The 22,814-nt window shown below is 44.6% G+C and overlaps 1 protein-coding gene across 2 annotated transcripts in view; it reads right to left on the minus strand.

Annotated features, from left to right (window-relative positions):
• Window positions 1–784: 784 nt before the first annotated feature.
• Window positions 785–22,814, minus strand: part of LOC149455704 (cytochrome P450 2A4-like) — a 62,900-nt gene continuing 40,870 nt past the window's right edge. For both annotated transcript variants that reach the window (XM_089686103.1, XM_089686102.1), the window contains exons 7-10: window positions 21,154–21,295; window positions 11,203–11,390; window positions 1,738–1,879; window positions 785–1,642 (exon numbers count right to left, since the gene is read on the minus strand). In XM_089686103.1, coding sequence (XP_089542229.1) covers window positions 1,410–1,642; window positions 1,738–1,879; window positions 11,203–11,390; window positions 21,154–21,295 — 705 coding nt within the window. In that variant the 3' untranslated portion in view covers window positions 785–1,409. The remainder of the gene's footprint in view (window positions 1,643–1,737; window positions 1,880–11,202; window positions 11,391–21,153; window positions 21,296–22,814) is intronic.

Genomic DNA, 22,814 nt, shown 5'->3' on the forward strand with positions numbered 1-22,814 from the left:
GTATCGCCCTCTGAAGAGTGACCCACAGTTGATTACTTTTTAGAAGACATTTGACAGGTACTGAGGATGCATTATGTAACCTCCTCACCATATGTTTTAACCCCTAAAAACCTGCACCATTGTGCCAAAATCATGTACATTGCACATGGTTGTGGGATGGATGCTGCGTGGTCTCATTCAGTTAAATGCAACAGGAGGAATAATTTTGCAACCTAAGAGGGGCACTAAAAACATCTCAACTGCTTGTTTGTATTGCACACCAACGGCAAGTTTAAACCAAGCATTACTATTTAAGAGTGATTCATCTGCACTTCTCATGGGACCAATGGCAGCACAGACATAACAAAATTGAGTAAGGTACTTGGTAACCTTTGCTGCATCCCAGTAGTTTCCCCCAGAATAAAATCATTCATAAAACATTTTACATGTTCAGCTTTAACTCTCAGTAATCACTGTGTTCTGTCAGCCAGGAAGGTTTTCTGCAGAACACAATAATGCCGCGGGAGGTATTCCGAAGTGGAGTGATTTTGGAAAGAAAATCAAATTATCTAAATTCTGTAAGTGTAAGGCCAGCTTACCTTAGAGCCTAGAACATAAGCATTACAATATGTACTGTTTCTCCTGAACTGAAACGACATTCACAATTAGAATTTTCTTTGAGGAAATTTTTCCATCCTTCTCTTTAGACTTTTCTCATTGCTATTGTTGAAAATGTTCAATTGATTTTACCCCACTAACCATTCAAACATTAAACAAACATCCCAAAAAATTTTTCAAACAAAGATAATTTATTATATTTATTTATTAAAATACATTTTGCTAAAGTGATGCTTAAACCTGCAAACACCTGTACATTTTGCAATATATCCCCGGCACACCAGCTAAAATTTCACTGCCTTTACTGGACTCTGGAATATGATTATTGATTGAGGGCAGGGGTGATAGACACACAACATCCTAGCTGGGAAGGAAGCAGTCATGACTGGGCTTATGCAAAAATCTGCTTATGAAGAGTTTTTAAAGCTGCGCACTTACTTATGAAATATTTACTTACCTTGACTGACTCCAGCACTATGGCTTGAGTGTTAGTGATCACTTGAAGTGTAATTTTTTTTCTGCCCCCTTATCTGCCTGAGCTCACACACTTTTAGGAAATATTGTGTGAAGTCAGGCAGTTGACATGACAGCAATGATCAGACTCCATTTGACCTATCACCACCAACACTGAAGCTGTAGCGTCTGGCATAGACAAAGTAAGTACAAAGTGGTGTCAGGAGAAAGTTATAAGACGTCTAGGGAAAAAAATGTATTCTGAGATAATGGGAATCTCAGTCTTTCAGGTAAAGCATGTGAGATGCCTACAGAATCAAGTGATCATTATAAGTTCTGGAAAGAAGAATCTTCCTTTTTCACTGGAGTATGTCTTCCGGTCCTTGTTTGGTATGTTCATACATTTTTTTTGTCCTGGGAATGGCTCTCAGATTGTACGCGAGACCCTGTTTATGGAAAGCACGTCGAAGCACCTCCAGGTTGAACGTGTCCGTGGGGTTTGCAGGTTGGAAGGACAATTTTTGGAGCAGAGCAGTGAGGAAAAGGAAGATCTCCATCCGAGCCAAACCTTCCCCTGGGCAGATCCTCTTCCCTGGAACAACCAGAGAGCAGCAGAAAGAAGATATCACATGGTCACATTACAAGGCAGAAGAAGCCACTATGATTGTTTTTCTCTCTGTTTCTTACCTGCGGAGAAAGGTATAAGAGCTTCCTGTGGACAGAACTTTCCATTTTCATCCAGGAAATTCTCTGGATTAAAGTCATAGGGAGACTTCCAGTACTCTGGGTCTGACAGAGCAGAACTAAGGAGAGGAAATACGGTGGTCCCCTGTAACACAGTAAGACTGTTACGGCACATGCAATATTTAGAAACATCCCACTCAACAGATCATTTTCACATAATGGGACCAGCATTAGATCTGGATTTTGGAAATAAACTCGCTACCCTTATAGTGCAATTAACAACTAAAATTTTAATATATACAGTCATGGCCGAAATTGTTGGCACCCTTGATATTTCTCCAGGAAATCATGTATTTCTCACGAAACGTATTGCATTAACACATGTTTTGCTATACACATGTTTATTCCCTTTGTGTGTATTGGGACAAAACAAAAAAAGGGAGGAAAGAAAGCAAATTCGACATAATGTCACACAAACCTCCAAAAATGGGCTGGACAAAAGTATTGGCACCCTTTCACAACTGCGGATAAATAAGAATGTTACAAGCATGTGATGCTCCTGTAAACTCACCTGGGGCAAGTAACAGGTGTGGGCAATATAGAAATCACACCTGAAAGCAGATAAAAAGGAGAGACGTTCACTTAACCTTTGCATTGTGTGTCTGTCTGTGCCACACTAAGCATGGACAACAGAAAGAGGAGACGAGAACTGTCTGAGGACCTGAGAACCAAAATTGTGGCAAAATATCAACAATCTCAAGGTTACAAGTCCATCTCCAGAGAACTAGATTTGCCTTTGTCCACAGTGCGCAACATTATCAAGAAGTTTGCAACCCATGGCACTGTAGCTAATCTCCCTGGTCGTGGACGGATGAGGAAAATTGATGAAAGATTGCAACGCAGAATAGTCCGGATGGTGGATAAGCAGCCCCAAACATGTTCCAAAGACATTCAAGCTGTCCTGCAGGCTCAGGGAGCATCAGTGTCAGCGCGAACTATCCGTCGACATTTAAATGAAATGAAACGCTATGGCAGGAGACCCAGGAGGACCCCACTGCTGACACAGAGACATAAAAAAGCAAGACTACAGTTTGCCAAAATGTACTTGAGTAAGCCAAAAGCCTTCTGGGAAAACGTCTTGTGGACAGATGAGACCAAGATAGAGCTTTTCGGTAAAGCACATCATTCTACTGTTTACCGAAAACGGAATGAGGCCTACAAAGAACAAAACACAGTACCTACGGTAAAATATGGTGGAGGTTCAATGATGTTTTGGGGTTGTTTTGCTGCCTCTGGCACTGGGTGCCTTGACTGTGTGCAAGGCATCATGAAATCTGAGGATTACCAAAGGATTTTGGGTCGCACTGTAGGGCCCAGTGTCAGAAAGCTGGGTTTGCGTCCAAGATCCTGGGTCTTCCAGCAGGACAATGACCCCAAACATACGTCAAAAAGCACTCAGAAATGGATGGCAAAGAAGCGCTGGAGAGTTCTGAAGTGGCCAGCAATGAGCCCAGATCTAAATCCCATTGAACACCTGTGGAGAGATCTTAAAATTGCTGTTGGGAAAAGGTGTCCTTCCAATAAGAGAGACCTGGAGCTGTTTGCAAAGGAAGAGTGGTCCAAAATTCCGGGTGAGAGGTGTCAGAAGCTTATTGATGGTTATAGGAAGCGACTGATTTCAGTTATGTTTTCCAAAGGGTGTGCAACCAAATATTAAGTTAAGGGTGCCAATACTTTTGTCCAGCCCATTTTTGGGGTTTTGTGTGACATTATGTCATATTTGCTTTTCTGCCTCTGTTTTATATTTGTTCCAATACATACAAAGGGAATAAACATGTGTATAGCAAAACATGTGTTAATGCAATACCTTTTTTGTGTGAAATACTTGATTTTCAGGAAAAATATCAAGGGTGCCAACAATTTCGGCCATGACTGTATGTATTCCTTTAGAGTCTTCAGTGTACTACTATGGTAGTTTAGGTTTCCCTAAAAGAAGTGCCTAGATGGCACAATGCAGCAGACATTGTGCAATGCTGCGTTGAGTCAGTCAAGTTTAGCCATTCTTAATTTCAGTCAATGCTGTTGAATTTCAGCACATGCTGTTGAGCTTCATTGTTTAGTGGCCAAGAGGTAAGCTGTCGGATCCCTCTTTCAGCACATAGTTTTTTTTCCTGAATTCAGTGTTTTCCATCAAGTGTGTATTTAAAAAAAAGTCTTTTGATCCTCATGTGCATCATTTGTCATCATCTGTCCCCTCACTTTTGAGATAATTAGCAACATCCATCATCATGTGTCCAGCTCTCTGTGAGGTATTTGGATTCATTTCTTATCCTATGTCCTTCTACCTATGAGTTACTTGGCATCATTAATCACCCACTATCCTATCACCTACTAATTACTTGGCATGATATATCATCATTCCCATCACCCATGTATAATTCCTGGCATCATCTGTCCCACCATCCAGGGCGGACTGACCATTTGGAAACTCGGGTACTGCCCGAGGGCCCGGTGTCAGTAGGGGGCCCCATGAGATGCCCCTGGTACCTTTTTCATAGGCTTTTTTGAGTTTGGGCAAGGACACAGGGGCCCCATGAGTTGTCAGTCCACCCCTGCCACCACCGTTGAGATACTTAGCATTATCTATCCCACCACCTTTGAAATACATGGCATTCTCTGTTCCACTGCTATTAAAATACTTGGTATTATCTGTTCCACCACCTTTGAGATACCTGTAATCATTTGTGTTGCTGGTTAGGAAGTATACTGCAGTAAAGTGACATCTTCTGTAGTTGTATGTTAGAAGCTATTTTTTTTCTTTTTCTTAAACACACCCATGGGGACACTTGACTGCAGTAGATTAGAGGAAGACTGGGGTGTGACGAACGCTGTGCCTTTCTCACCAACTCGTGACAAAAGACCAGCCAACCTCACACTGTGCTGTCACTTGCATCACAATGCAACTGTCAGCTGCACCCTACACAGTTTTTCCAGCTCGCAGGACCACAATCTATGTGCCAGCAGCCTGAGAGCGATTGTCATGGGGTTAGGTTAATTATGCAATTAACCCTTCAAACTCCAAACTGCAACCAGATAGCTTTGGGACTATCAGCCTTTCACAATGTTAGCAAGATCAAATGTGAACAATAAAAGTCTGTAACAAGATGGATGTCATCAAAATTCTGGTATTCTGATTTGGAGCTGAGGGTGCAGCCCTGACCTCTTGGGCATACAGACTGTCAAAGATGAAGCAGAAGGTTAGAATATGGAGCCTCAGAGAACTTACCATCAAAGGAAAGACATTGGTACTCCACAGCAAGATTCTTTCTGTGTTGTAGTACCTCGCACAGTTCTGCCCCCCCTGGGTCAACACCTGCAAGGTAATCACCAGGGCGGTGCTTTACTTCATCTTGGATTTCAATATGAACAGAGTGAAAAGGGCAGCCTTGTTGAAAGAGTCCCTCAAAAGCAGTGAGGGCTAGTCCAACATCGCTACACAAATGAGGGTGTTCTTTGCCTGCAACCGCATCCACAGGACAGAAGAATGGACTCTTGTGGAAACTCAATGTTTCGCTTTTTCCTACTGCCCCTCTGGAGTTCCCTCAGATGGGACAAATGGAACAGTTCCATCCCCTACAACTGGGTCACTCCTTGGTACTAGGATACTTTTAAGTTTATCAAGGAGGCTACATGGAGTCAAGCCAGACTTGTGGAAGCCAGAGAATATTTACAAATTGATCAGAGCCAAGACTGTGCAGTCTGTTCCAGGTCTAAATTCAGCCACTTGCAAGGTGGTCTGGAAGAATGTTTCTTCAAAGAGACTTACCAACAGGTACAAGGATCTGGCATTGATGGAGATCCAAGGGAGGTTACCAGTTAGTACAGTTATACATGTCAGAAACCTGGGCAGATACAATCACTGTCCTTTTAGCATCATCCAGGAGGAAACTGCTCTGCATGTTTACTGGGAGTGCCCCTTTGCTCAGAACCTGGAACCAGAACTCAGAGACTTTGTTCTACAGACAGCTATCACACACTTTGAAGTGCTGAACTGACTATTCTGTGAGACATTTTATCAGGAGGACATTGATGGCACCTGGAGGGTCATGTGTTGCTTTAAGGATGCTTTAAGTATGCCAGAAAGCACCTCATCCACCAGCTGGAGAGGATGTCCATTGAGGAATATCACAGACTGGTTCACAGTCTGCTCAGAGACTAAAATCTGATGGACTTCAAAGTGGAAGAGTATGTCTGAAGAAAATTTCCCCTTCCCCAACATTTCCTTTTATGTCCTTATCCTTTCAATAAAACTTTGGGCCTGTGAAGTCTTTCCCCTCTCTGATTCTGCTTTCCTATCCCCTTTCCAGTCCCCCATCACATCTATTGCTTACTGGATGTCTATTGTAATGTTGGAATGTTGCATGCTTTGGTTTTGTTGCAGTGCCATGTAGGAAGTGCGGGGGACAGGGGTCTAACTCAAGCACTGCATGTCTGACATCGCCCTGCTTGGTATTTTGGTGGTACCTTAGGGACCACACAATAATTTTGGGGTAAGCGCCATTATGTATGACATGATGGTTTTGAGGAACTTTGCTTCACACATCACGTTGGGCATCATACCATTGAGTGAATGTATTTATCGTATGAGTGGAAACTGTATTCTATTGTAGTGTATTCATGCATTGTGTCACAGTACAGGGTGGAATGTATCATGAGAAAGTATTTTGTTTTTTTAGATTTCACATAAAATAAAGCATATTTTTTCAATAAACCAGAATTAGAAATATATTCATGGAAACTTGAAAAGGTCAACTCTATTTATGACATGTCATAATATGCAGTGGAAATATACATATATATATGTGTGTGTTTTTTTAAAGCAAATCAGATGTTGGATGTTTATGGTAATCCATAGTGACTGGATTCAAAATATTTGCCCAAGTTAACCGCATGCCACCCAGCCACTGTACATATACGGCGGCAGGGCGGCACTCACAGGCAAAACCACGTTTTAAGACGTGTGTTTTGTAAACAAATAGGGGGCGCGCGCGAGGCGCGCCGCCGCCCCCTATTTGTCCCGCAGATCACCGCCGCAGATGTCAGTCCCCGGGTCTGCAGTAGCTGCGCTGTCTGTCACTTCCTTCTCAGCTCGAGGATGAGCTGATCGAGAAAGAACAGTTTCTCTTTCTCGATCAGCCTTGTCCCTCCCAGTACACACCCCCGCCCCCTAGTAAACACTCCCCTCACTCCTATAACCCTTCCCTGAAAAATAAAGTTAACCCCTTCCTCCCCATTGCCATTAGTACAGTGTCAGTTTTTTTTTTTTGCACTGATCACTGTATTAGTGTTTTTGGGGATGTCAGTGACCCCAAGTCAGTACCCCCCAATGTCAAAATGTCCGCCGCAGTCCCGCAGTCCCACCATAAGTCGCTGGTCACTTCCATAAGTCCCTGATCGCCGCCATAATTCGCTGATCGCCACCATTATTAGTATAAAAAAAAAACCTAAAAATCCCAGTATCTTTCCCGCCATTTGTAAACGCTATAACTTTCACGTAAACCAATTAATTTACACGTATTGGGTTGTTTTTTAGCAAAGACATGTCGCAGAATACATTTTGGCAGAAATTTATGACTAAATTTGATTTTTGAATTTCTTTTTTGCTGGACATGTTTTATAGCAAAAAGTCCAAAATATTATTTTTTTTTCCTCAAAATTGTCAGCCTTTTTTTTTTATAGCGCAAAAAATAAAAACCGCACAGGCGATCAAATACCACCGAAAGAAAGCTCAATTTGTGGGGAAAAAAGGATGTAAATTTAATTTATGTACCATATTGCATGACCGCGCAATTGTCCATTAAACTAGCGCAGCGCTGTACAGCAAAAAAATGGCGTAAATTGCAGTATTTATACCATAGTTTGTAGACGCTATAACTTCCACAAAAAGCAATCAACATACACTTATTGGGATTTTTTTTACCAAAAACATGGAGCAGAATACATTTTGGCCTAAATTTATAACCAACTTTGAGTTTACTATATATTTTTTATAGCTGAAAATAAAAAATATTGTTTTTCTTCAAAATTTTTGGCCTTTTTTTGTTTATAGTGTGAAAAATAAAAAGCGCACAGGTGATCAAATTACACCGAAAGAAAGCTCTATTTGTGTGAAAAAAAGGACGTAAATTTCGTTTGGGTGCAGCATTGCATGACCGCGCAATTATCAGTTGAATTAGTGCAGCGCCGAGTAGCAAAAAGAGGCCTGGTCATTAAGGGGGGTAAATCCTCAGGAGCTCAAGTGGTTAATATGCTACTGATTCTTACTTGGATAAGCAGTGAAGTGTCTTCAGCATTACACAAGTCCAGTGGAATGTGACTAACTACTACTAGTTATAAGAAGACCTGGATAAATATCTTTCCAGACATATCTCAACACTTATAAATATCAAGTGTAGGCAAGCGCAGGAACTATAAAGCAGCTAGCACTAAGGTATAGGTAACAACTCCTTATGGATAAATATATAGAAAGTGCAGTGCTAAAATAAGTGAATAATATTATAGTGAAAATAAAGTTCAGAGTCAATCTGACATATAGCAAAGAAGAAAAAAAAAATAAATACATTTTAGTGGAACAGTCAAGTGCAGCATATAAAAATCAAATACAAAAAATATTCAATAAATCATTCAATAAATGTGAAACAGTAAAGTGCAGTGAGACTATATAAAGTCCATGAAATATCAGTGGAGTAAGAGCTATAAATTGTCCGTAAGGATATAAGTACGGCAGTCACGGTGAAATATTGTGAAGTGATCCAATAGGGAATCCACCACCTCTGTCAGATGTACACTGTAACGGAACCGGAACCCAGACCGCACTGAGTTTTTCCGTTATAGCACAACTTCCCCTGTCCGAACACCATCCACGGACCAAACCTTGAAATCCCTCAGGAAAAAGACAATACCCAGCTCTTCATAATACAGGAAGCCAACAACTCTTTATTTTACACATTTTATTTTTAAAACAACATGTTTTATACAGAGGGCGGGGAAACACAACCAGGAACAGGAAATACATCATCAGCCCGCCCCATCCCACCCAGACACAGAACAATGGGATGAAACACATGGTAAAGGACATTGACCAACCCCCACACCAATACACAAACAGTACATCCCATAATAGTTGGCTGGACAGGAAGACACAGCACAATGGGGGGGAGCACATGGCAAACAGACAATGGACAGCCATGTGGCCTAGACAAAGGAACACACACTATACACAAGACTCAGACATTCACATACACACCCTGTACCCCTTAAACAGGCACAGGGTGGGTTAAACATAATGATTTGGGGAGATGATACAGAGGTCCCCCCACCCCCAAAAGTCACTCCCGTCACATACACTCACAAGACATCTACTGGTAAACAGCATGTAAGCACATCTCATCTGGGTACAGGTAACAACAATGAAGCCTCTGCAAGGGATGCTCAGCCAAGGGCAAAAAATGCAGGTGGACCCTCTCCTATGAGGAATAGCTCACAAGATGGCTGCCGTTCCAACTTTCAGCAACGGCGGCGTGACGTCAGCAAGTGCGGCTCCATCCGATGCATTTTGTGTGCATGCACATCTTCAGGGGTTCACTCACATGCTGTTTACCAGTAGATGTCTGGTGAATGTACATCTAACAGAGGTGGTGGATTCCCTATTGGATCACTTCACAATATTTCACCGTGATTGCCGTACTTACGGACAATTTATATCTCAACACTGTATGTGCTTCCTTCTCACTTTCTGTTGTGCAACTCACAACAGAATGTGTATGCTGTGGCACAGATACTGGGGGATGAAGACAAAAGGGTCCTAATCCCACCCCACCCCCAGATTTTTCATGGTGCAGCAGCAAGGCACTAGTTTGCTGCTGACACTGTCAGTGACCAGGGTAACAATTCTATCCCCATGACTGCCATGTACTCTGACCTGACTATGTAATCCTTTTTCAATGGAATCCACAGATGAATGCACATGTCTACTGATGATAGTCACAGAACTGATTGATTAGTGGTGATGTTTGATTAAGGTAAAAGGAGGTCACAATGCTTTTTGCCAATAGAAAGGACGGCATAGCTAATCTATGACGTATGTAGTGCCCCTCAGGTGTAGCTAGGGGGACTCAAAACTCAGCGACTCCTAAGGGGTAGTGCTACATGTACATGGTACCGAAAAAAACATGGTTGGGCCAGTTTAGGCTAAGCACACCTCCCAGTAGATTGTGGGAGTGGAAACGAGCTACCGGGAACAGGACAGTGGGGTTTCCTTCCAGCAGGGATCTTCCCTCTGTGAGGGAAGTGAGAAATTTTGTGATAGTGAAAATGATACTCCAGTATGCAGCTGTTACTCCCATTGCATTGTGGCACTGTAGCTTATCTTGCCAGTCATAGCATGTATGGTATGCTGGCACTTGTATCCTTCAGTGCTGTACCCTACCATGAAAAGAAATACCCTATGCCCCTGCCTTTGATGTTATGGGGACTAGATTAAGCAAAAGGGTTTACATTCTTGGGAATGCCTTCCATTGAGTTGGGCTAAACAAGCCATTCAAATGAGTGTTAAAACATTTCCCAGCATAAACATCAATTGTGATTGATTGTGAGAAACATCTGCTTCTATCCTACAACCCGATGAACAAAAATGTGACCAGAGACCAGAAAGTAAAGGTAGGCGCCCTGCACTCCTCAAATCATAATCTCAGAGGAGTATTTTTCAAGAAGAGATGACTGAACAAGGGAGTTACATAGCGAGACCCTTGGGTTCCACTTTTAAAGGAAGAATTCACACAAGGTGAAATTGCAATTATACAGTAGGTAGACTTTGCTGGTCTCATGTATGTGTGCAGTTCCTGAGAAAGGAGGCACAGTTTGCTACAAGTGGTTGGGCTACCTAAACAAAACAATCATATCAGAGATTTGCAGACTGGCTGCAGCTACAAATGATATACCAGCTACTTTTACTATTTCTTTACTATTTCTTTAAAACACCAGTGGGGACACTTTACTGCAGTAAACTAGGGGCAAACGGTTCCTATCAGACAGTGAGGTCCCTGTGACAAATGGAGAAAACCCAGAGAATGCCAGTTCCATAAGAGGCACAAATGGTGAGACTTAATTCCACGTGTTTGTTGCCATGATCAACGTTTCTTGATTTTAAAACATGGTCAGAGACCAGAAAGAAAAGGTGGGCACCCTGCCCTCCTTAAACCTTAACCCAAGAGGAGAATCCGACCAAGTGAGTCAATTTGGTTTGGATTGTGATTATATGCTATGTTGCTCAAATGTTCTTGTTATTAGGTTTATATGGCAGAAACAATTGATTTTTTTCTTAGTTCTAATACTTTTGACCTCTATAAACCAATATCCAGCCAAACTGGCCTGAACATTCATCTAAAAAAGTGCCCAGATGGTTCTCACCTTGGGGAGGGTGAAGCCTCGGAAGTTGGTGTCTTCAGTCACTATACGGGGAAGCCCTATTGGGGAAATGTCTATATATCTCATTAACTCATGGATGACAGCATTGGTATACGGCATCTGAAAGCGGTCAGCCATGCTGGGCAGTCTGTCCATCCCAATGACTGTATCTATCTCCTCCTGTATCCTCTCTAAGGAAAAAATAAAACATACCAAAGTTTAATCATAAAGGAAATTTATAAAAATGAACAGTTGTAATTTATCCACAATTTTCTGTAAAATTTTTTTTGTTTTTATTGAATATAAAAATAGACCAATATCCTTTTTTAATTTGTATGAATAGTTGAATGCAGATTCCCCTGATATTAAGAACATCATACAGTTTCAGAATTCCTGAAATTGTGATTTGTGAATTGTAGGATTATATACAAATTTGCATGCAGATATTTGGCAGGAAAAATGCAATTTGCCTAATTTGCTAACCGATTTGCTTATCATAATAAAAAACTTCACTGGAAAATTACTTGAATCGTGAACTGACATAAAGGCTTGGTGTGATGGTTTGATCACCACTTTGCTAATTCCCCTCTAGAAGGGCTGAGTTATTTTTGTTCAAGCATCATCCATAATCACCATATACTTTCTGGATTGAGATGCCAGCTCAGAGATGACACAATTATCCAAATCATGAGGTCTGTGCAGTTCTTGACTGCGTTCACAAATATCCAACACAAAATAACTGTGTAGCCTCTCACTTTGTGAGTTGTTACAAAGTTACAATGCGCAGTCTGAACACTGGTGGAGAGGAAACTGAGGAAATACTTCATCCAGCCTGCAACAGACTGATGATATCATCTCATGAGTACTGGAGCTGAGCTCAACAATGGCCGTTTAGTAAAATAAAGTACAGTTAGTGTTTATGTACATTAGTTTTCTGAAAACCACTTTAAAATTTTCACTGATGTTGTCCCTTTCCAACTACGTCTGGTTTGGATGGCATTTAAAAATACTTGGTTGAATAAAGTGATAGTTTTATATGCTCCCTGTACAAGTTCTTATAAGATTGTATCTCGCTGATATTAAACTCTAAGCATCTCCACTCGATGTACCCTTTAACTTCTAACTTGTGTTTTTTGGATATGCTCCACTATTGTAACATTTTTTTGTTAAAAAATATACTTTATATATACTGTATATAAAATCTATGAAAAACACATACTTTGTCATACTGTCTCCTATGTACTGCAACATAGTGCACGAATACACCACATAACAAGAGAGTTCCAATCACACAAATAAAATACATTCACTCAATGATATAATGCCTAGTATGCTGTACTGAGCAAGGTTCCCTGAATCATTACATCATGCATGACACTACTTTACCCCGTAATCATTATGTGGAACCTAAGATGACACTACAGTGCCTAGCAGTGCAATTTCAGAAATGGAGTACCTGAGTTTGCAAACTCAGAGAAAACCTACTGCCTCTTGACCCACTATACTATCTCCTTGGGGTTCCTCTCCCAAATTGGTCACCTAGAAGGCACAACTCATAGTCCACATTCTGACCATAGTAAAATGCCTAATGGTGAAGCTTTAGAAACTTACCTACTCACCCTGAAAGAGCAAACTACTTAATTTCACTGGGGATGTGCAATTAATGGAGCACTTATTGGCCAAAATTCATAACACCTTAGACATATTTAACACCATGTTGGAACTTTGAGACCTCTTTAAACAAGAATTTGAAGAATAATTTTTTGTAGAGTTTCTAATGCATGAACTTTCAGGGCTGGACACCTCACAGGTGTAGTTCAAACTCCACCCAGCATGTAATGCCTTGCCACCTTGGGGATGGAGTAAATTCCTATGGGGAATGATGTTCTCCTGCAGCCTCCATAGGTATCACAGGAGAGGCAACAATCTGATTTGGGTACTGCAACTCCCAGTGATCTTCTGCTGCCATCTTGGTTGAGGGCAGTGCTAATAAACAGTAGTGCCCTGCCAAGTTCAGTGCCCATTTTGTAAGTGGTTAATGTAGGGAGAGGAACCTATCTGGCAAGGACAGAGGACATAGCCAGGAAAATTTCCAGTGCGAGAAGAGACGGAGCAGGGGACACTGCAAGCGTCCTATAGTCAGCATTGATCTCCAGAAAAGCTGCCACCACTTGCTTTAGGCTAATTGGAAACTGCCACTTGTGTTAGTTACCTGCCAGGCCACTACCACTCCTATAGAAGCTGCCGAAGTAAGATCAACTCAGATTGTGTTGTGATCCACTGTGTTGAGGATAAACCAATGTAAAACTACACTGGACTACAAACTTCTGGTATCAGTCAGCTTAGCTATATTGCTCCACCACTCCTGTGCCTTAAGGACTGTGTAGCATTCGTCTGGGACCAACACTGTGCCTGTGTGGAGTGGTTGCTTTACCGGTTACTGAATATTACTGAGTCTACTACTGAGGGTTACTGAACCTGTTACTGAGTATTACTGATCCTGTTACTGAGAGTTACTGAACTTGTTACTGAGAGTTACTGAACCTGTTACTAGTATCACTGAAACTGTTACTGAGTGCTGTTGGCCCTGTTACTTCAAGAGATACTGCTCTTGTGTAAAACAAAGCTGCTACTGCTCACTTCTGTGCTCTACAAGTGAAAGTTTTATTTTTGGAACTGCAGTCAACTAAATACAATACTGTGAAACTGCATTGGATTCTGAGTTTGCCTTTTCCTCGCATTGGGTACCATACAGCTGGCATGCTCACATCCTCCCCTCTCTCCCTTTATTCTAGTTCTTACCTTTCCCTTCTACCCCCAAATTGTCCCCACCTCTACTCACCCCCTACTCTTTCTCCACCAAGTCCCAACAATGTTTTTATGGACTTGTCTTCCCTCTGCATACACACCCTAGTATTGGGCATGCAGTAGGACTTTCACTCAAGCAAACTTACTTACCCTGATTTTCTCCCTGGGTGTGTACCTGAATCTCTGCCCCATCATGGAACAACCATGCATCTTGTCTTTTGCCTATGCTTTCCTCTCCTCTCTTACTCCCTCTTTGCTTTGGTTGCCAAATTGTACATCTACTCATCCTTGGTTACCATATTTATGATGTTTTGTGTACTATTTACCTTGCTCTTCTTTGTCTGTAAAATATCTTAAGTAAACTGTCATATAAAAAAAAAGACTCTGTCACCTTACTCATGAGATGCAAAGTGACAGTGTTTCAGCACAGGGAACCCACTTATACTCACGTTGAAAGCACTCACCTGCTGCTTCATCCTCTAGCAATGAAACAACACTACCCTACACTTCCAAGTACGGGGGATCATGTGGCCTCCTTTCCTATGACAGGGCTCATCTGCAAAAAGCATTGCATATCATATCACTATTCACCATAAATGATTAGAGATGAGCGAATCGAACATGACGAAGTGGAATTCGTTCCGAAGATTTGGAAAAATTCGATTCGCTACGAATCCGAAGATTAGCAAACTTCGGATGCACGAATCGAATTTTCCCAAAAATGGCGGCGACATGTGTGACGACGGAGTGGGGATCTCTGGGAAGGCGCGCAGACAAGGCGCGCTGACCCATAATGCATTCATTCATGACATGTGATCGCATTAGCCAATCAGCAGCCAGCCAGCCAGCACTGTGTAATGGTGGAGCTATAAATCGCGGCCATCTTAGAATTCTCCATTAGCCTCCGGTCATTCAAGAGAGACAGACCTGTCTGTATAAAGGGACAGAGTTAGGGCCACAGAGACTTTAGGGCCACAGAATCGTTACTCAGGGACACAGAATCGTTACTCAGGGACACAGAATCGTTACTCAGGGACACAGAATCGTTACTCAGGGACACAGAATTGTTACTTAGGGCCACAGCTATCAAAGAATCGAAAATTTAAAGTGACATACACCCTTTTTTTTTTTGGTGGCTGTCGTGCACAGTTGGTGCTGCAGTTTGCCGATTGTGCAAAATAAACTGACTTTCTGCTTCACAACCACTATTGTACGTTCAAAGAGTTAAATCCATTTACACGCCGGCTGGCGGTATTATTTTTTGGGTGATTAGTGCATTCCAGTGACACAAACGTACAGTTTCCAGCCAACGGCAAGCTGCAATTGACCAATTGTGTACAATAAACTGACTTTCTGCTTCACAACCACTATTGTACGTTCAAAGAGTTAGATCCATTTACACGCCGGGTGGCGGTAATATTTTTTGGGTGATTAGTGCATTCCAGTGACATAAACGTACAGTTTCCAGCCAACGGCAAGCTGCAATTGACCGATTGTGCTAAATAAACTGACTTTCTGCTTCACAACCACTATTGTACGTTCAAAGAGTTAAATCCATTTACACGCCGGCTGGCGGTATTATTTTTTGGGTGATTAGTGCATTCCAGTGACATAAACGTACAGTTTACAGCCAACGGCAAGCTGCAATTGACCGATTGTGCTAAATAAACTGACTTTCTGCTTCACAACCACTATTGTACGTTCAAAGAGTTAAATCCGGTTTTATTTTTGGGGTGCTTATTGAATTAAAGAGTATGTCAGACAACACGCAGAGGAGTGGCAGAGGAGGCAATGTTTCAGGAGCGAGCAGACGTGGCAGCAGAGGAAGGGGTCGAGGCAGCACTAGTCGCAGCCAGAGGCCAGTGCTCCCGGTGTCATCCAGCGGTCGTGTCTCCACCGACAACCCTGCCGTCATCGATTGGTTGACTCAGTCGTCTTCCTCTTCCCAGGTCACCTCTGACACCTACAGCCAACGGTCGGTGGGTACGTCAGACACAACCGTTAGTTGGCATGGCCCGGGAGCAAGCCCACTGAAATCACGTGTCCTCGACCTGCCCCTGTCCTTTGGTGTTCCCTCACCAAGCGAAGTATCGCATGCTGTGGGCTCAGCCCCACTGTACAGTGAGGAAGAGCTAACAGAGGGCGGTCATGAACGGGGGGAGACATCCGCCTCTTCAGCAGCCAGGCGAAGAAGTACTGGCGAGGAGAGTGGCTCGGTAGCCGGTCTAGAGACAGGTCTGTCTCCTGACCCACACGCAGCCGAGGGGGCTAGTAGTGACGCGGAGACCCTAATTGATGATGATGAGGCTGATCGCACTTGGCAGCCTCGTCGTCATCAGGCTATTGCTTCTGCATCATCAGGAGAAGAGGGTGCCAGCTTGGCAGCGAGCAAAACAGTCGGTGGGTTGCCCAGGAGGCAGCAGGGTCGCAGCAGTGTCAGTGGAGGCAAACGGCCACGGAGTAGAGCACCAGCTCCACTGCAGCCTACCACCACGGCCAGTAGTGGTGCCGGTGTGCACGGAGGAAGTAGCAGTCAGCCAGTGAGGAGTAGCGGGGGCAAAGTTTCCTACTCGGCGGTGTGGCAATTTTTCGTCAAGCCGCCCGAGGAAGTAAACGTAGCCGTATGTCGACTATGTGGCCAGAAAGTCAAGCGTGGCCAGGGGGCCCATGTTGGGACTACAGCGTTGCATCAGCATATGCAGCGTCGCCATTCGGTGGCCTGGGAAAACCGTGATAAAGATACGACGGTTCTGCCTGCCCCAGCCCTCGCTCCATCACCCGCTCCGTTACTTGCTCCGTCACCCGACGTCAATCGCCCTCTATCAGCCAGTCAAGGCTCCAACACCTCTGCTGAGGGGAGTTGTCGCTCGTTGGCATCTTCCGCTCGTTCAGATGCTCCTTCTCCTGCTACTCCTCTTCACGGATTCCGTCAGCAGTCTTTCTTGGAATCCGTTTCCAAGAGACAACAGTTTGCGAGCACGCACCCGACGGTGCAGAAGCTGAACGTCCTCCTGTCCAAGTTGCTGGTGCTGCAGTCTCTCCCTTTCCAAGTGGTGGACTCAGCACCTTTCCGAGAAATGATGGCTTGTGCCGAGCCGCGGTGGAGAGTGCCAAGCCGGCATTTCTTCGCCAAAAAGGCAGTGCCAGCCCTGCATTCACATGTAGAAGAGAGGGTGGGCCAGTCTTTGAGCATGTCGGTCTCTGCCAAAGTGCACGGCAGCGCCGACGTGTGGAGCTGTAACTACGGTCAGGGACAGTACATGTCATTTACGGCCCACTGGGTGAACGTGGTGCCGGCACAGCCGCACCAGCAACTTGGACAGGTCACGACGCTTTTGCCTCCACGTTTGCACGTCCTTGGTCCAGCAAACATGTCCGCCTCTACCACCTCTTCTTCCGCCGTGTCCTCAGCCGCCACCCCCGTGCCAAGTCCCATTACCCGACCGGCATATCACATGTGCAGGGCGCAACGGTGTCACGCTGTGCTGCACCTGGTATGCCTTGGCGAACGTAGTCACACAGGGGAGGAACTTCTGAGTGTAATGAACAGAGAAATCGACAGATGGCTGTCTCCGCGCAAACTGAAAATCGGAACTATGTTGACCGACAACGGAAAGAACATGGTGTCTGCTCTGCGTCAAGGAAGGTTGTGCCATGCGCCATGCATGGCTCACGTGTTCAATCTGGTTGTCAAGCGGTTCCTAAAATCCACCATCCCACTGCAAGACATCCTTAAAATGTCACGTAAACTTTGCATGCATTTCAGCCATTCCTACACCGCAAAGCACACCCTCCTTGAGCTGCAGCGGCAGAACAGAATTCCACAGCATCGCCTGATCTGCGACGTTGCAACAAGGTGGAATTCAACCCTACATATGTTAGACCGCCTTTACGAACAGCGAAAGGCCATCACCGATTTCCTGATGTTACAAGCGGATAAAGGTACTCCCCTGTGTAACTTCGATGTCAGCCATTGGCAGCTCATGCGTGACACCTGCCGCTTGCTCAGGCCCTTTGAGGAGGCCACGCTATTCGTGAGTCGGCAGGACTATGGGATGAACGACGTCATTCCTCTGTTGCACGTCCTGGAACAAATGCTGTTAACAATGGCTGGTCAGGGTGCGGTAGACGTGGCGCACAGATCTCAATGCCACATGACCCCTGTGGGGGCAGGACAGGAAGAAGAGGAGGAGGTAGAGGAGGACATTGGTGCTCAGGAATTATTGAGTGAAATGGGTGGTTTTTCCACTCAGCGGACAGGAGTGGAGGAGCAGGAGCATCTGGTAGAGGAGGAGGAGGAGACAGAGGACCCAGACGCACCGTGGCAGTATGCTGTGGAGATGGAGGCAGGGAGTCCCTCGCATTCCTTGGCACAAATGGCCCATAGCATGCTCGGTTGCTTGCGTAGCGACAGCCGAATAATAACCATCAGACAGAGGGATGACTTTTGGCTGTCCACCTTGTTGGACCCTCGCTACCGTTCAAAAATGGTGGCCTTTTTCACACCTGCTGAGAGGGAGGCCAAAATAAAGTACTATAAAAACCACCTATGTAGTCATGCAGTATATAGCCCTATCGGCCACTTTCTGGCATCCAGTTGCTGTAGCCCACATCACCACACTGTGCCACGGGCCCCTGTACCGCCTTCTCATACTGCTGCCAGATCCATCCTCTGCCATGTGCGTCTTTGTCGTCTGCTCACGCTGCTGGGTTCCAGTTTTAAACCTAGGCCTGTGTATGGCTTCCGAATACTGCTGCCTCCACCGCCACCCTGCGCCATGTGCCTCTGTCGTCTGCTCACGCTGCTGACGGCTTCCGCTTTTTAACCTAGGCCTGTGTATGGCTTCCGAATACTGCTGCCTCCACCGCCACCCTGCGCCATGTGCCTCTGTCGTCTGCTCACGCTGCTGACGGCTTCCGCTTTTTAAACTAGTCCTGTGTATGGCTTCCGAATACTGCTGCCTCCACCGCCACCCTGCGCCATGTGCCACTTTCAGGTCTCCTTACACTGTTGGTGGGTTCCATTTTGTGATAGGGTGCTGTATGGCCTTCCATTGCTGCTGCCTCCACCGCCACCCTGCGCCATGTGCCTCTGTCATCTGCTCACGCTGCTGACGGCTTCCGCTTTTTAACCGAGGCCTGTGTTTGGCTTCCGAATACTGCTGCATCCACCGCCACCCTGCGCCATGTGTCTCTGTCGTCTGCTCACGCTGCTGACGGCTTCCGCTTTTTAACCTAGGCCTGTGTATGGCTTCCGAATACTGCTGCCTCCACCGCCACCCTGCGCCATGTGCCTCTGTCGTCTGCTCACGCTGCTGACGGCTTCCGCTTTTTAAACTAGTCCTGTGTATGTCTTCCGAATACTGCTGCCTCCACCGCCACCCTGCGCCATGTGCCACTTTCAGGTCTCCTTACACTGTTGGTGGGTTCCATTTTGTGATAGGGTGCTGTATGGCCTTCCATTGCTGCTGCCTCCACCACCACCCTGCGCCATGTGCCTCTGTCGTCTGCTCACGCTGCTGACGGCTTCCGCTTTTTAACCGAGGCCTGTGTTTGGCTTCCAAATACTGCTGCATCCACCGCCACCCTGCGCCATGTGTCTCTGTCGTCTGCTCACGCTGCTGACGGCTTCCGCTTTTTAACCTAGGCCTGTGTATGGCCTTTAATTGAAGCTGCTTCTGCTCCGCCACTCTGCCATTGGACTCTTGATAGTCGTCTCCCCACGCTGCTGCTGGGGGGACTTTTTAACATAGGCCTCTGTATGGCCTTCAATTTTAGCTGCTTACGCTCCGCCACTCTGCCATGGGCCCCTGTACCGCCTCCTCATGCTGCTGCCAGGCCCGTAATCTGCCATGGGCCCCCGTACCGACTCCGCATGCTGCTGCCAGGCCCGTAATCTGTCATGGGCCCCTGTACCGCCTCCTCATGCTGCTGCCAGGTCCAGAGTGTCTCATGGGTCCCTGTACGGCCTCCCATTGCTGCTGTCTCCATCGCCACACTCTGCCATGTGCCACTTTCAGGTCTCCTCACACTGCTGGTGGGTTCCATTTTGTCATAGGGTGCTGTATGGCCTCCCATTGCTGCTGCCTCCACCGCCACACTGTGGCTCCACACTCTGGTTTTGGCCCCGTGACTGCCCAAATGAGTGAAGTGTGCGGTGATTCTAAGATCGACGGCACTCATCTGCATGTCATACTGACTGACAGTATTATTTCTCTTCCCCAGCAGACTCCAAGGGAATTTAAATTAAAGGTACAGTGTTCTGCACTAATATAAAGGCTCTCTGAAGCCTAGAAACACCCTTTTTATAAGTTAAATTCGCAGCGAATATATTCGCCTCGAATCGAATTTATTCCGCGAATTCGGCGAATCAGCCGAATTGAATTTTTGAATAATTCGCTCATCTCTATAAATGATGATTTCAATAGCGGCTATGATGGAGGAATGAGTGGCAAGGAAGCACAAGCAAGGGAAGTATTAGGAGTGGGGGGGCTTTGCAAAGATTCTGTCACTTCGACCTTTATGGGCCAGGTGACAGTTAGTCTTTGAATGCCAATAGGTTACACCTGAATAAGGCACTTTCAGTGAACTGAGTCTATTTCTACAGTGCCTCTTGAAGCCCCAATATACTAAGGCTACTGACAGCTTCATCAGGAATGCTCAAATGATCTTTTTTAAGATGAGTGAATGATCCAGAGTAGTGACTCCTACCCTCTTCCCTCTGTATGGCTATATCCAAGGTTTCAATGAGGGATAGAGTGCCTAAAAAGATAATTACTTATTTTCTATTCATTTTGTAAACCCTTAGTGCTGTTAGAATTCCTTTTCCCAAGCCAAAACACTTAAACATTTTAATGTCCCTTTAAGAGTTGGTGTTGGTCATAGAAAATGATGGTATGCCTGATTTTATGACAGGTGAAGACAGACAAGTAATTCCCTGGGCATGATGTCCAGCCATGCACAGGCTGGAGACAAAAGTCACACAAATCTGTATCTTTGGATCTGCATTTAACAAAAGGTGTTTGAGTGAGGAAGGTGTTGGTGAGATTTTGGAAGTCTTTACCTTCAAAGTGCCACCATCACGTAGAATACAGGTGATGCTGAACACAGTGTGATTGCTTCTCCACCAATCAGTCACAGCCTTACCTTGGATGTCCAGATGTTTTACCATCACCAACAGGCTGAACTGCAGATTGTTGGTTGTGGTTTCTGTCCCACCAAGGAACATTTCAAGCACAGCAGCCAACAGGTTCTCCTGGCAAAATTCGCTATTACTAACATCTTTTTCCTGCAACGTAGAAACAAAATTGTGAATTTCAGTCAGTGCAAGGCTTACTTTTGGTCACTTTTCCCATCAGTGTGGTTTGCAACTCTTCTAAAGATGCACTGATAGAATTCAGCCTGAACAAAATAATCTAACATATTCCTCCATTCACTCTATACGTGTCTGTGGATGGACAAATTTTGCGGTATTTTATTCTGAGAGCCTGAACCGGTGGTTGTTGAAATACCTAAACAGGGGTTGTTAGTTGGATGCAGCTGCTTTTTGGCTAGCAATTTTGTACCTGGGACCTTCGATTTTTCAATGAAAGGATATCAGGCAGGAAGGTGCCAACAGGGCCAACCACAATATAAATTTCAGCCAGTTAATTAGGAGCCAGCCAAAATTCGCTCAGTGCACTGCAAGCTTAAGATTTCTTTAAAGGAAAGCATAAAGTGATGAGAGCAGTAGACGTATGAGCTGCTGGATGTAGAAGGTGGGCAAAATTACATTTAGGGACCTTTTTCTATATATAACAAATCGATATAGCTAATTTGTATAATGAAACTGCATGTACATTCATTTTGTGTGAACTTTTCTGTGTTTTTTAATACTGGCCACTTTGTTAGGTACACATGTTCAATTGCTTGGTAACACAAATTGCTAATCAGTCAATCATATAGCAGAAACTCAATGCATTTAGGCATCTTGCTGAAGTACAAACCGAGCATCAGAATGGGGAAAGAAAGGGGATTTAAGTGACTTTGAATGTAGCATGGCTGTTGGTGCCAGACAGCTGGTCTGAGTAAACCTGCTGATCTACTGGGAGTTTCACGCACAACCCTCTCTAGGGTTTACAGAAAATGGTCTGGTAAAGAGAAAATATCCAGTGAGCGGTAGTTACGTGGATGAAAATGCCTTGTTGATGGCACAGGTCAGAAGAGAATGGGCAGACTGGTTCAGCTACGACATTCAGATGGTAGGGTCAGAATTTGGTGTAAACCTGAAAGCATGGATCCATCCTGCTTTGTATCAATGGTTCAGGCTAATGGTGGTGGTGTAATGGTGTGGGGGATATTTCCTTGGCATTTAGCACAAAATGCTATTTTCACCTTTTTGCATATTTTTTTTCCATTTCAGTGCTGTTAGTACCCTGCAGATTCCTTGTGCTACTTCCTGTATGCATACAATTGTTCTAGTATTGACTGCACATTATTGCTCTGGACCGGCTTTCTGATAGTGACAATGGTGGACCATGCTTGGTTTTTCAGCACAGCCACTTGTTATCTCCATCAGAGGTGCTTGTACAGTGTGACAACACATTGCCCTGCAGGCTCAAAGAAACAGATTCCCCTCATACATGCTAAACAGCTAAATAAATCTCCCCTTCTAGGCTATTTTATTATGACATCTGGTGCCACTGGCAGTCAGAAGAGTAAAGATGGTTTGAATCTCTGCCAGCTTAGCAAAGAATGTCTGAGATTTGCCCCATCTATGGGCTCGCTCATTGTACCCAATTCAGTTGTTGCACGATTTGGGTACAACC

The sequence above is a fragment of the Staurois parvus genome, unplaced genomic scaffold, assembly GCF_062004578.1.
Source record: "Staurois parvus isolate SC_StPar_1 unplaced genomic scaffold, SC_StPar_1.0 ptg000390l, whole genome shotgun sequence".
NCBI classification, from domain to species: domain Eukaryota; kingdom Metazoa; phylum Chordata; class Amphibia; order Anura; family Ranidae; genus Staurois; species Staurois parvus.